Source organism: Monodelphis domestica, chromosome 7 (assembly GCF_027887165.1).
Source record: "Monodelphis domestica isolate mMonDom1 chromosome 7, mMonDom1.pri, whole genome shotgun sequence".
Classification (NCBI taxonomy): domain Eukaryota; kingdom Metazoa; phylum Chordata; class Mammalia; order Didelphimorphia; family Didelphidae; genus Monodelphis; species Monodelphis domestica.
In genome coordinates this window covers 19185575-19200691 of record NC_077233.1, presented here as the reverse complement: position 1 = coordinate 19200691, position 15117 = coordinate 19185575, and the positions used below count along the sequence as shown (strand labels likewise).

The 15117-nt window shown below is 42.7% G+C and overlaps 1 protein-coding gene across 9 annotated transcripts in view; it reads left to right on the top strand.

The window, feature by feature from the left end:
- The window catches only part of CFAP20DC (CFAP20 domain containing), a 291242-nt gene that overhangs the window by 258501 nt on the left and 17624 nt on the right, over positions 1-15117 (top strand). For all 9 annotated transcript variants that reach the window (XM_056804298.1, XM_007499981.3, XM_056804296.1 and 6 more), the window contains one exon: positions 11859-11950. In XM_056804298.1, coding sequence (XP_056660276.1) covers positions 11859-11950 — 92 coding nt within the window. The remainder of the gene's footprint in view (positions 1-11858; positions 11951-15117) is intronic.

Below are 15117 nucleotides of genomic sequence, written 5' to 3'. Positions count from 1 at the left end.
TTTCCTATTACTGATCTTTCCCAACCTGATCTCCAAGAGCACCTCTTTTTTATTTTTATTTTTTATTCAGCCTCTCCTCTCCCCACACCATAGAAACCATCTTCTGGCAAATTATATAGATTATGTCTTTTATGTTTCCATTTCTCAGTTCAAGTTCATTCTCCGGAGGTGAGCATTCACAAGTTATCTTTCAAAGGTTCAACCTGTAGCTGTACATAATGTTCTCTTGATTCTACTCATTTCACTCTCCATTACTTTATGTAGATCTTTCCAGTTTTTTTTATTAATCTGCTCATAGATTCTTATGGCACAGTAATATTCCATATCAATCACATGCTACAATGCGTTTATCCATTCTCCAATTGATGAACATCCTCTTGATTTCCTATTTTTTGATACAACAAAGAGTGCTGCTAGAAATATTTTGGAACAGATAGGTTCTTTTCCTTTTTCTCTTTTCCCTTTAGGAAACAGACCTGGGTCTAACAGTATACCCAGTTTTATAGCTTTCTTGGTGTAATTCCAGATTGCTCTCCAAAATGGTTGGATCCATTCACAGATCCACCAACTGTATCTTAGTGTCCAGGAGCACTTCCAAAAGGTGCTACATATTTTGGTGTTTGATTCAGTATATTCTTTATTTTTCCCTATGAAGCTTGAAACCCAGCCCAGCACCTGATCTCCTGGCCAAACAGAAAGACCTGATTACAAGGCTACTCTGGTTTACAACATAAGCCCATTTTCAGACATCAAAAAGCTTGGCACATGACCCAGCAAATTCAGTCCCAGGGTATCTGTGGATGATACTGAAAAGAGGGAAACAAGCAAATGCTGACTGGATTGATTTCTCAGGGATAGAGATTTTATGTCATTGTTCATGACAGTGGAGTCTGCATTTGCACTTTTAACACCGAGTTCCTGTTGAGAAATAAATGATACTCAAGAATACAAAGTTGGGAAGAACAGCTGAACCTGCCCAAGTTCACACAGATAGAACCCTTGTTAGAGGTGACACAATGTTCCATAAAACACTGAGATTTGTTTGCCTAAGGTGTTTGATGCTGTCATAGAGAATATTCAAAACCTACAAGCAGTGATCAAACTTATTTCATATTATTACAAACTATAATTTCTCTATTCTATGGTTTTGATTATATCAATCAACAGAAATCAGCAAGACCTCCTCACTGGTGACTTTTAAATTGAGATTGGTCTAATAATCTACACAGGAAAAACTGAATGGATGAAGGCACTTATTATCCAGAGGATGATGGGCAGATGGACCCATTGAATTAATACAAATAGCCAGTTCATATATCCAGGTGTGAAGAAAGGATTAACGCTCCCCTTGCCTATTTTTAGCTAATCTAATCAAGAACTTAAGGTACCCCTACTTATCACTAAGTAAGAGAATTCACAAGTCACTAGAGTAAGCTCACACCCCCAAAGGCTACTGCCTCCTCCTTGGGCAGTGCTAGGCAAATTGAAAGACTGCCATTGGTTTCTATGAAGGAGGAATGACAGGAAATAATGTGGAAAACAGGAGCATAAAAAGAGCATGGTTGTGGGGCTTTTCCTTTCCTTTCTTCTGGAGAGATTGGTTCTGGAGATCCATTCCCTTCCAGGCTTTTGGAGTGAGTGGCTGAGATCCCTGCCTTGGCTTGGAGGAGACCTTTTCTCTGGATCCTGCGTCAGCTTGCTGGGTGAGTGGCAGAGATTCCTGCCTTGGCTTTGGAGGAGGCTGCATTGGTGGAACTCTATCCAAAGACACCACCTGGACCTCTGGCTGAGGATTACTGGGAGATCCACATGAAGAACAGACTTGAGGAGGCCCTGCCAGGGCTGAACATAGGAGCAGCACTTAGAGTGGTAGACTAGACAATTCTCTACCTTATATGTTTCCACTTTAACTCTCTCCATCTCTTTGCAAATAAAGCTGCTAAAAGTCATTTTGACTTAAACTATAATATTTTTTAAATTGGTAATCACAATACCAGTTTAGAATTCTCATATTTAGCATAAAACCTAAATTTAAACTCTTACACAGGACAAGTCCTGCTGATAGACACTGAAGTAAGCAGACAGGCCCAGCATGGAATACAGTGAAGAGTGAAATTGGTTCATTTGGAAAATTGTGCCAGTCTTTCAGTTAACACAGTGGTTCTCAACCTTTCTAATGCCGTGACCCCGCACTACAGTTCCTCATGTTGTGGTGACCCCAAACCAAAAAATTATTTTGGTGGCTACTTCAAAACTGTAATTTTGCTACAGTTATGATTCGGAATGTAAATACCTGAGATGCATTATGTATTCTCATTGCTACAAATGGAGAGGTTGAGAACCGCTGAGTTAACACAAGCCACACACAGACACCAAAACCTATCTTCTAGGCACTAGTATTATTCTAGTGATGTTGAATGGTGCAAGCATGGAATAATATCATTGTCTGCCAAGAATCAGAATCCCAGATGACCTAAAGGACAGCGTAGAGATAGGAGCCAGGTGCCAGCAGGCCACAGAACTTTACCAATGACACAGGCAAGAAGTAACACAAAAGATAGCCTTCAGGAAATGTGCCCCCAGGACCCAAGGCAGGCTGATCATTGTGTCTCCAGGACCCCTGCTCAGAGCCTTACCCAAAGGAGGCTGCAAATAGGCTGATCTGGGGAGTGAGAGAAAACACGTGGACTGGCCGAGTGCTGCACCAGCTGGGACCATTGAAATGTCAAAAGACCAAGAGGAGTATTTATGGGAGGGATGAAGTAAAAGTGGATGGGATTCTTTGGTGCAGGGTGTACCCACACTAGTGCAGTCACCAGTCCATCAAAGTCGTGTTCTCTAATGTGGTCCCAACCCCTTGCAGACAGGGAGTCAGCCCCAGAGAGTGGGCAGAGTGGGCACCCCAGGGTGCTTGGTGGGTACAACTGATGAATTGAAGTCCTGGCACTACCTAGCTTGGAGACTTTGGGCAATTCATTCAGTGCCCCTGTTTGCTTGTGTACCTGACTACTCTAATTTACATGGCTGTGAGGAAGTGCCTTGTAAACCTTCAAGCCTTAGATTTTCTTTTTAGATATTATGTGCCATGGAAAGAGTCAGAATAATCTGTTCAAAATGGAAGTGCTACTTACCCTATCTATCTTAGAAGGTTGTACTGGGGGGAAAATTTTGTAAGCCTCAGTAAATTAAAATCACCTAAAGTATTATTACAGTATATAATCTGCCTCTAAATAGAAACCTGAAATGAGAAAACACCTATACAGGTAAACATTGACAATTAATGCAGGACTCGGATTGTATATAAACTAGATTGGAGGAAGGAGTGGACAAAAGAGAGTATGGCCGATATTTAGAAAAATACAGTCCTTTCTTTTTTTTTTGTCCTTCCCTCAAAGTTAGCCAATAGATTTCAAAGCCCCAGGAGGTATTTAATGAGTATTTGTTTAATTAAATTGAATTGAATGCTACTTAGCATTCTGAGGAAAAACAAATAGAAACCTGATACATGATGGGAAAAAAATTGAAAATCCTCTGAAGGTCCAACTCCAAATCAAATATGAAACCCCTTAAGAGACATTGGTGTGGGGCAGCCAGATGGCTCAGTGGTCTGAGAGCTGGACCTGAGAACAGGAGATCCTGGATTCAAATAGGACCACAGACACTTCCTAGCTAGGTGACCCTGGGCATGTCACTTAACCCCCATTACCTAGCCCTGACCACTCTTCTGCCTTGGAACCAATACTTAGTATTGATTCTGTGACAGAAGGTAAAAGATGTTTTGGTTTGGGTTTTTTAAAGGAGTGATTTTGTTAAGAACTTGTTGCATTCAAATTTGAGAAAAATTAAAGGGCTGCATTTGGGGGTTTGGGAGGATCCTGGTTACAATTAGGTGAATTTCTGCTTTCTCTGCCCTGAGGCAGAAAATGGAGTTTGTCCTTCCCAGCTGTCCCGGAGAAGTTGTGCACCCCCAGATTGTGTGTACATGTCAGGAAAGGAGAGTGTGGAAACAAAAGCATGTGCCCAGCCATTGGAAAGATGGAAACCCAGACGGGGCGGCACTCCAGGAGGCTACAAGGTCTGAAGATGGCTAGTCCTGCATCCAGGCATGCTGGGGCCAAGCACGGGTATCCACACTCCCAGGATGGGACAGAAGCCCAGGCTCTGCTTGTCTGAGCTTCAGCTTACTCCACACTCATTCATCTTCCCTCCTTCATTCCATCTCTGTGAGCACTGGATTACTGGAATAGTCTGAAAAGGGCAAGATAGAAAAATTAAAAGTAGATAAAGCAGATAGACCCCTGCCTGCATTTTTTAGGGAACAGACCTGGCTTCCCTCCCCCAGGAAGTCAAGCTGTTTATGCAGACAGCAAAGTAGTCTCTACTTAGCTTGGGGGATGTGAATCAGAAAGGGGCAGAAGACAAAGAGGAATTTCAGGAATATCAAAAGGTCAGGATGGAAGCAAGATAACATGGCAGGATAGGGCTAAGTGACTGAATGCGTGTGAAAATAAACACTCCTAGATAACAACCCCCCCCAATAAATCTGAGGATTGTCCCCCTATTACTGACCTCACATTCCTGTGTTAAGGTTTGTTTTATTGTCAGATAAGAACCTGTATGTGAAAGGAAATAACTTTGTATCTTGTAACGTATATAAGCTATCCAAAATGTTAGATCGGGGCAGTCTTCCACTAGGCAAGGCTGTCCCAGCTGGCAGATTCTTTGTTTTTTTTTTATTAATAAATCACGATTCCAATAATTGAAATTCTAGGTGTTTGAACTCACTTGTGAAGTTCACCACTTCATTACATGTGTGTGTACTCATGTGTACATATATGTAATATGACATGTGAAATTTAATGCATATGTATCTCTAAACACACACATAGTAATGCCTTATATAAGTGCCCTACATACTACTAGAGTACCTTGACAAGAGAGTCTGTGGGGGCTGGGGGGCACCCACACTGTCTGGATTCAAATCCTGTCTCTGCCACATACTAGCTGTGAGACAGACCCTAGACAAGTGACTTCCTCTCACAGCTCCAGGCAGCTCTGTAAATTGCTGCAAATATGCGTTGGTCAAGGGAGTCCGTCTCCAGTTTTCTCTTCATGCATCAATGAAATCTTTAGTCTGGCCAAAAAATAATTTTAGCGACATTTTTCAGAGTTTGCAGGGTTGCGTCCAGTTTGGTCCTCGGGCCTGTGCCTTGCACACAATGGATCTGAGACGTCTACTTGGGCCATTTTGGCCTGCTCTGGCTCCCTCCTTGTGTTTACTCTGGACACACATCGCGGGCCACACAGGGCACTGAAGCGTAGCATCAGAGATGCCGAGCCGGAAAGGGTCCCTTCCTCCAGCTGCGTCGTCTTCCTCTCTGGAGCTTCCGCTGCCTCCCTGTGAGCCCCCGACCCGGCCTTCAGGAGTAGCCGGACCACGAGCTCTGCCGTGTAGAGTGCATCTCAGCTCTTGCAGGGCTTCTTTTGGATTGTTGCAAATGATTGTGTGGGATAAACATTCTCACACTCAAAAGCCGTTAAGAAATTGCTCATAAAAACGGTTCAGCGGCCCCGACGCCGTCCCGCGTCCCACCCGGCCTCGCCGTAACCCCGCCGCAGGACATGGCGGCGGGGTGGGCAGATGCCCACGTAGAGGGCTGTTGGTGCTCCGCTCGCCGCTCCCAGACGCCGCCTGCCCAGCGTTCTGTTGTCACGGAGCCAGAGAGCAGGGGCAGGCTGGTTACCGTGTTCTTATTGTCGGGGAAGAATAACCGATCAATAAAGTATCAATAATCCCACGACGTCGCGATCGAAGGATTCCTGGGATAGAGGTGCAGGTCCATGTCGTGGCTCCCATCCAGGGCTCTGCCTCCATTCGCTGGCTGGCTTTACCCTCCAGCGTCCTCCCTGGCCAAACGAAGTTTCCGAGCATGAACAGTCTTGAAGTTGGGAGATGCCGGGGTGGCCGGGTGGCTTTTCTGGCCCGCTTTTCTAAGCCGGACGGCTACTGCATTGGGTGGAGCTCGCGTGAGAGGTGCATTGGCCTGCCCCCTCCGTGCGGGGACGTCCCATTCATGGCAATGGGGCTGCCGTGATTGAGGAGCTCAGACGGCGCTTTGGGCGGGCGGGCAGGTGCAGGAACAGAGAAGACGCGCCCAGGAAAGATGCTTCGCTAAAGCCCTTCTTGATCCCACAATCTCCACTGAATGTTCCTCGTCTCCAAAAAGAGAGGTTGGGTCCGATCATGCCCTGGAGTCCCTCCCAGCCCCAACGTAAAGTATGCAGGGAATGGCGGCCAGCATCAGAAGTGTCATTGGAACTCCTGGACGAGGAGACCGTGCTTCCTTCTCTGGGACCTTCATCTTAGAGAGAGGCTGAGGACTCGGAGGGAAAGGAGAAGGGAAGAAACATTCATTAAGCATCTCCTGTGTGCCCAGCGTTGTGCTAGGTGCTTTACAGAGATCTCATTTAAGCCACACAACAGCTTTGGGGGGGAGATGCGGTGATCATCTCCATTTTACTGTTGAGGAAACTGAGGCAGTTGGGTTAAATGACTTACCCAGGATCACACAGCTTGTTAGTGTCTGAAGTCAAAGTAGAATTCAGATCTTCCTAACTCCAGTCCTGGTGCTCTATCTACTGGGCCCCCTCGAGAGGTTAAGTGACTCGTCCAGGGTCCTTTGGCCCACGTGAGTCAGGTTGGCTTTCAGCCCTGGTCTTCCTGGCCCAGCTCTCCACCCACGAAGCCATTCTGCCTCTCTCTCTACCTGCCTATCTGCATAAGCATCGAGATGCCTTCGTTTCCAGAGTTTGGGTGGTGAATAAGGGAAGACGGTAGCAGAGCTGTCCGGTGAGGAAGGAAAGGCTTTCTCTGTGCCCTTCCTGTTCTTTCCCATCAAGAATTCATCCCCACCTGTAGGGAAGGGTCTGACTTTTCTGTGGGATTCATGCCTGTGTTCACGCAGCAAATGTCGCCACTGGCCAGCCTTGAAGGTCGGTCGTTGGGGGTTCCTTTGTGGCGTTACAGAACGTTCTCGGTTGTCCCTGTGAATCGTCGCCCTCCGTCATGTTGAGTGGCTGATGAGGTCACTCTGTTAGCAGTGTGGGTGTAACCTGGGTAAGTTTTCTGTGAAGTAGACATTTCTTAGTCCATGAAAGGTGCTTCTCAGAACATGCCCTGTTCGCGTGAAAGTCCGGGAACAATCCATCCTGACTTCCTTCCTGGTTATTATGGAATTCAGTTACACCACATGCTCACGCACTCGTGTACCGTCCACGATCTGTTGATAGCTGGGCTGAGCCGGGGAGCAGCTATCCTGCAATAGGGCACGTTTTCCGTTTGGATGGTTCTACGTGGGAGGGAAAGCCAAGGCTGGGGCCGCACCACCATCTCCAATTTAACGTGCCTGATCCAAAGCCTGCCAGTGAGAGGCCTGGGGTCCAGGGAAGGAGGAAAGCCCAGGACCACCGAAGGACTCTGGAACCTGGATGATCCATCCCGGAATTCAGGGCGGGTCCTCTTTGTGAAAATATATATGAGGAGAGCCAGCCAAATTCTTTCTTGTTTTCTGCCAGCCCAATCCCTCTCCTAACAAATATGATACACTTTTTTGCTCTCCCACCGCCATTGATAGAGACGGACAAAAGATCTAAGATCTGTGATCATTGCTTATTAACTATTCTATTTCCTTCATCTCTATGCAGTCAGATCAATAAGCATTTCTTAAGAATCTGCCATACAAAGGGGAAGCTGGTTAGCTCAGTGGATGGAGAGCCAGGTCCAGAGATGGGAGGTCTTGGGTTCAAATCGAGGCTCAGGCACTTCCTAGCTGTGTGACCCTGGATAAGTCATTTAGCCCCCATTGCCTAGCCCTTACCACTCTTCTCCCTTGGAACCAATGCGCCGTATTGCTTCTAAGACAGAAGGTAAAGAACCTGCCATATGCCAGACACTGTGCCTGGTACTGAGGATACAAAGGATGAACCAAAACAGTTGTCGACTCCTCAATTTAGAGTTGGAGGGATCACTGGAAGTCATCTAGTCCTACCTCATCATTTTTACAAAAGCAAGACCCAGGCAAAGTGACCTTCTCAAGATAACCAAGTGACAGAGTAGGAATTTGAAGCCACGTCCCTGCTTTGGATCAGTGGTAGCGAAGAGAACAAAAATAAGGAGGGAAGAAAAGAGATGGAAGGAGGAGAGCTCTTCTGCCGGGGCTGGAGCCAAGCTCTCCCTTGCCTCCACCTTCCATCCTCTGAACACCTGTGAGATTTAAAAGGAGTGTTTGTCATAAACTGTGATAATTAAAAGGTTGAGGTTGTAAACTGTAGTGAGTAAAATAGTGGAAGATATAAATTGTTGTAGATATAAGAGTGGGTGAGTAAGTTGTGACCGCAGAAAATATGTTTTCACTACAGTGTCTTGTTTTTACATCAAATATAAGGTGGTCGCCAGGGAAATATTCCCAATTATGAATATACCCAAGTCAACTGGGTTTTATAGAAAATTTAATTAATAATACAATGAGGAATCAAAGAAAGAGAGAGAGAGAGAGTAAAAGGAAATAAATGAGAAAAGAATAGGCCGGCCCAGGCAGCCCTGGCCAACCCAGTCCTAAGCTCTAAAAGAAAGATCAGTCAGTCCTTAATCACTCACCATAAGATCTGTTCAAGTGAGGATTCAGGGGGACAGAGTCTCCCCAGAGGGAGTTCCAGCCAGAGTCAGCCTCCCTTGAGAGACCTCCTTAGAGATTGTCCTTCTCTCAACAACCTCCTTAGAGATTGTCTTTTGAGAGCTCCAGAGAGTCCTGTTTTTCAGCTTTTCCTTTCCTTATAAAGGGAAATTTTCCTTTGTCAAGTCCCCTAAATTCTTACATCTACCAGTCACAGTAGACGTTTTTCAAAGGACAGACCATTCTTAGTCCACACCTAAGAAGGTGTGGATTTTTGAGTAATTCACACCAGAAAAGCTCCGAGTAAGTTTTTTCCTCTTTGCTCCTTGTAAGTTCACAAGTTGCCTGACCTTTATAGGTACTTAGCACCCCTTTGTATTAATTCTAAAAATAGGCATGGCTTAAGTATGGGTTTAAGTACTTTTCATTGTTCAGCAAGGAGTTTTCTCCCCTAAAGCAGTCTTAAGTAAGGGTGGAGTAGAGGTCTTCACATTTTTTATCTAAGTAGAGTTCTCACTGTCCAAATGGGGAGTGGTCCCAATAGGGAATTGTCCCAATGAAAAATTCCCCAATAGGGAATTTTTTAACATTCACAAGTCTGAGAAATTTCAAGATTCACACACCCCAAAGGTATTCATGCAAGGATGGGCTCAAGGGAAAATGTGTCCATGATGTACATTTTCAAAATGACAACCAAAACGCCTTATTCAAGAATCTGGACTCTCAAATGCTTCAACCATTATTCTGATAACCCAGCTGGTTCTAAGTTAGAGGTCCCCTAAATAACACTCCCCCTACAGTTCTTGTCCTTGTCTTTCTCTCTGTCCTTCATAAAGGGTCAACCCCTGGGACTGTGAAGATGGGCTCTATTGTTGAGACCCATTGGTGTCCACTGTGTCTGTTCTCCTGTTGTATTTTCATCATCGTACCTTTGAAAAGAAGTATTTAGGTCATTCCCATAAAGGTTTTACACAAATAAGAAGGTAAGTCTGTGAAGCAGGAGTTGCTAATGTCTTCCAGATCACTTTTTAAGTACCACATATAATTTTTTTCAGTCATTTGATGTCTTCCCCTTCTTCCTATAGCTTGAAAACCGTGTTCCCATTGGCATGGTTTCTCCCATGTGTCCTTGTTTCTGGTCCTCATATTATTCCCACCATCTTTTACTTGAATTTCATTTTCTGCTCATAGTAAGAGCACATCAAATCCTGAGTCTACCTGGGGATGGTCATCAGTGATGAAAATTGATCCAAGATGGAAGATCTCTTCCATTTCTGGTCTGTCTCTTGTCCTCCACAGAATTCAGACTTGTGTGGTTCCCCTTGATGTGTAGGTGACCCTGGCCTGTAAGATATAAGCAATGATAAAGAGTAAGAGGAGAGAGACTGACTCTGCTGGTGACAGTGTCTGCTCTCCTAGGACCAGCCTACTTAAGTACAAAGTTGGTTATCACGAGAGACCACTAGGTGATGAAATCTTTGGATGTGACAGTCTACGCAACAGAACTCCCATGGGGGAACTTAATACCAATACTGCTGCTTAATAAGAGAAAAAAACTACCATCTTTTCAAAACTTGCTAATCTGAAGGTCATAGAGAAGTCTATATTTTTTCTCTAATGTAGAAATTTTGTTTCTGTTATTAAGAAATCATTTCATCTTTTGCCTGGACAGAGTAAAATCATAGATAATTTGACTTAGTAAAGCAAAATACATCATTGATGGTTCTCTTCCAACAAGATATCTCTCAAGAAAGTGTTAAAAGCATATATGATCTCTTGATCTATAGAGAGATAACTTTTATTATCCTCTGATTAATGTCAAATAGTAGCAATCAGAAAAACCGAGAAAGATTTATCTAAACTGATGCAAAGTGAAATAAGCAGAACTAGGAGAACACTGTATACAGTAACAGAAATATCACACAATGACCAACTGTAAAGGGGTAAACCAAGTTTACTAAGCTTAGCAAGTTTCCCAGATAAATCCAAGGGATTCATGATTAAACAAACAAACCAAAAAATGCTAACCACAGCCAAAAAAAGGAACTGCTGGAATCTGATAGCAGGTCAAAGCACACCATCTTTCACTTTATGTCCTTTGTGAATTTTTTATTGTATGTGTGATATATGTCTTCTGTCAGCATGAGGAATATGGAAATATGTATTGCATGAAAGCACCGGTATCTATAACAAACTGCTTACTGCCTCAGGGAGAGCTTAGGGAGGGAAAGAATCTGAATCCCAAAATGTCAGAAAACAGCAGTCAAAAATTTTTGGAAAATAGCTAATGTGATCATTTGTTTCTCTTGGATAATCATATTTATTATAATTTGATACATATTTTATATTATGTCATATATTTTTAAAATACAAAAATAAAAGGTTACTCAAAAAGTATTTCTACGTGTAATCGAAAAAAATTTTAAGTTAAAAAAAAAAAGGAGTAGCCATTAATGGGTCAGTGTTGACTTAGAAAGAGATCTCTCACAAAGAGTCCCAAGAATCTCTGCTTGGCCCTGCGCTGCTTAATATTTTGATTGGGGTCCTGAATAACACTATAGAAGCCTGCCTACCAAATTTGGAGGTAATATGAATTGAGCTCTTATGGTTGAGGGTTTAGAGTTGATGGAACCCAGTGGGTTACAGACCATTCAAGAATAGCCAGACTTAAGATCACAACATCCTCAGATTATAGGTTTAAAGTTGGAAAGGACCTTCAAAGCTATGTAGGCCAGTACCTTTATTATATTAAAGATGAGAAAACCAAGACCCAGAAAGGTGATGTGATTGACATAAGGTCACCCAGGCATTAAGTGGCAGAAACAGGATCTGAAGTCAGGTCCTCCCACTCCACATCCATTGAGTTTTCTGTAGTAATAGAGCCCTGGACTAGGAATCAGGAGACAGTAGTTTTAACTTTTCTGATCTTCAACTTCTTTATCATAAAATGGGGATAATAATCCTTGAACTATTTAGCTACCAAGTTTGTTACCAGGAAAGCACTTTTTAAATCTTAAATGCCCTAAAAATGTGTCATCATAATTATTATTCATCATTAAATCAAGAGTAGTTTACTTAATGTTTTCATATATAATTTAATATTTTTAATTTTTTTGTTAATGCATTGGCAACTCACCCTCGTTTTTCTGAAGTTTAAAATTGTCCGTTTGATTTCTTCTTTTTCAGGGATTGGTTAAATGTGTTCAGTCCACCTATTGTGCCCCCTAGCCAGCAACCTACAGAGCTCCTGGATTCCTCAGGAAGTCTGAGTGTTCAAGGTGAGAATTTAAATGGTAACATTTGTTGGAAATGAAAGTAAATGAATTTATAAATATTCAAAAGTTGTCAAGAGGAGCATAGATCTAGAGCTGGAGGGGGTTCATGGGGCTATCTGGTCTACCTACCTCCTTCCCCCCCCCCATTTTATAGATGAGGAAATCCTGTCATTTTTCATTTGGTAAATACCAGTCACATAGGGCCATGCTGTGAGGCCCACCGTTTCCCACCTGGGGAATATTGTCTTGATTTCTTCATTACCGTCAGTTAATATTTATTGTACTTCTAGAATAGGATATATCCTAGCTGAAATAAATCAAAGAAGTGGCCCCAACTTTCTAGTGATTGTTTCCAGGAAGGAAATCCTAATGTTTTAATATCATTTCCTGAGCATCACCAAGTCAACACATTCTTATTGGGAGAGAACCTTAATGCGGCTCTGATGGTCCCCAGTAGAAATTTGAAAAGAACGAAGAGACAAAACCCGAGACAGAGGGCCCTTTGTCAGTGGCATCTGCTCAGATGAACCATTTGTTTCTGACTTGGGGGTAGAAAGAAGCATTCTTGTTAGGCCCCCAGAGATAAAACATCAACAAAATAATTTTTGCTGAAAACTGAGAAATTTGAATGGTGTGAAAGGGAAATAAACACTCCCAAACTGCGCCGCACCTCCCCGGTCCTAATAACATGGCTGTCTAAGAACATTTCTGCATCGAGTCTGGAACAAGAGGGCTCAAGACCCAAAGTTAGGAAGACAAAAAACACAGTTGAAACCCACAGAGGTGCCAGTTTTCTGCTGATTGCCCAAGGGAAGGAGCGCTGATGCAGCCACATTTGTCTTCAGGTCTGGAGAATTCAACGTGAGAGCTCATAAATCTGACTTGTATATTTTGGCTGCCCGAGGGATGGAGCTGTTGCTGTGATTTACTGTCTGAAATAGATTATGCCCCTCAAAGTGGGCATCTTTTCAGAGGTGTACATTGATAATTACGTATGACAGAAAAAGAGGACCTTGCTGTCAAGAGGGGACCTTGCTGTGAGGAAGCTAGTGATATGTTATGTTAAATGTCCTAAATAAGGCAAAGAAATGAGACGGTGATCCTTGAGCAAAGGCACACGAGAGATCTATTTCTGATAAGTGCCAGAAAAGGCATCTTGAAGTCACTATTACAAAGGCCAACACTGGCAGCAGCCACTCAGTTGCATGGAACATAAACAGAGCTGTTGCTCCGGGGAACATTAAAGGCTTTGAGTGGTCCTGAAATGGGCTGGCTAATGGGAACCCTGGATTTTTAACTGGTACAGCCCTCCTCTTGGGTTTTACCTGGGCTCCTGGAGAGGGGCTGTAACCTTCTGCTTTGCATCTTCATATGTGATCAATCCAAGAGGTACCAGGATAACAGAGTCTGATGGACTGACACCTCATTTTGGACTTTGTCTATGAGATGTAGCACTCACACACAGAGGAAAAGGAAAAGTTTTTTTATTTTGTTGGTTTGTTTTTGTTTTAATATTATTTCTTTTTAACATTCTTTTCTTTTGAAACTTTGAGTTCCAAACTCTCTCGTCCTCCCTCTCACCCAGGAGGCTAACAAAATGAGAGCAATTATAAATGTGAAATCATGCAAAACATATTTTCATATTAGTCATGTCACCAAGAAAGCAAGAAAAATAGAGGGCAGAAATTGTACTTCAGTTTGCACTCAGAGTTCACCAGTCTTCGCTCTGAAGGTACAAAATATTTTTTCATGACTCCTTTTTTGCATTGTTGTATTAATCAGAGTAGCTAAATCATTCATAGTTGATCATCATGGCCACATTGCTGTTGTACACAATGACCCCCAGTTCCTCGCATTTTACTTTGCATCAGTTCATATACTTCTTGCCATGTTGGGTTTTTTTTTCCCTGAAACCACTCCCCCCATCATTTTTATAGCACAATAGTGCTCTATCACAGTCATATGCCACAGCTTATTTAGCCATTCCCCAACTGATAAGCAATCCCCTCAATTTCCCATTCTTTGCTAGCACTCTAGAAATATTTGTATGCATGTAGGTCCTTTTCCTTTAAACTCTTTAGGATACAGGCTCAGTAATGGCATTGGTAAGATAAAATGTATACACACCTTTATATTCTTTGGGCATAGTTCCATATTGTTCTGCAGAATGATTAGACCAGTTCACAACTCCACCAACAGTTTATTAGTTTACCTATTTTCTCTCATCCCCTCCAACATTTGTTATCTCTGATAGGTGTGAGGTGGTACCTCAGAGTTGTTTTAATGTGCATTTCTTTAATCAATACTGATTTTTAGAAAATTTTTCATAAACCTATAGAGAGCTTTGATTTTTTCTTTTGAAACTGCCTGTCCATATCTTTTGGCCATTTATCAATTGAGGAATGGCTCTTATATTATAAATTTGACTCAATTCCCTATATATTTGAGAAATAAGGCCTTTAACTGAGAAACTTTCCCCTAATTTTTTTTAACCTTCTTGTCTGTGGTACCTTTTAGCAAAAATGTACTTTCCCTGCTTATCTCTTTTCATTAGATCTCTTTCTCTTTGCCTGAAATTATCATTGTTAACACTGCTTTTTCTTTTTCTTTTTTTTTTTTTTTAATTTTAATATTATTTTATTTGGTCGTTTTCATACATTATTCACTGGAAACAAAGATCGTTTTCTTTTCCTCCCCTCCCCCCCCCCCCCCCCCCCCGCCTTTCCCTCTCCCATAGCCGACGCATGATTCCACTGGTTATCACATGTGTTCTTGACTCGAACCCATTTCCCTGTTGTTGGAGTTTGCATTATAGTGTTCATTTAGAGTCTCTCCTCAGTCTTATCTCCTCCAACCCTGTGGTCGAGCAGTTGCTTTTCTGCGGTGTTTTTACTCCCACAGTTTATCCTCTGCTTGTGGGTAGTATTTTTTTTTTTAGATCCCTGCAGATTGTTCAGGGAAATTGCATTGATACTTATGGAGAAGTCCATCACCTTCGATTGTACCACAATGTATCAGTCTCTGTGTATAATGTTTTCCTGGTTCTGCTCCTTTCGCTCTGCATCACTTCCTGGAGGTTGTTCCAGTTCACATGGAATTCCTCCACTTTATTATTCCTTTTAGCACAATAATATTCCATCACCAACATATACCACAATTTGTTTAGCCAT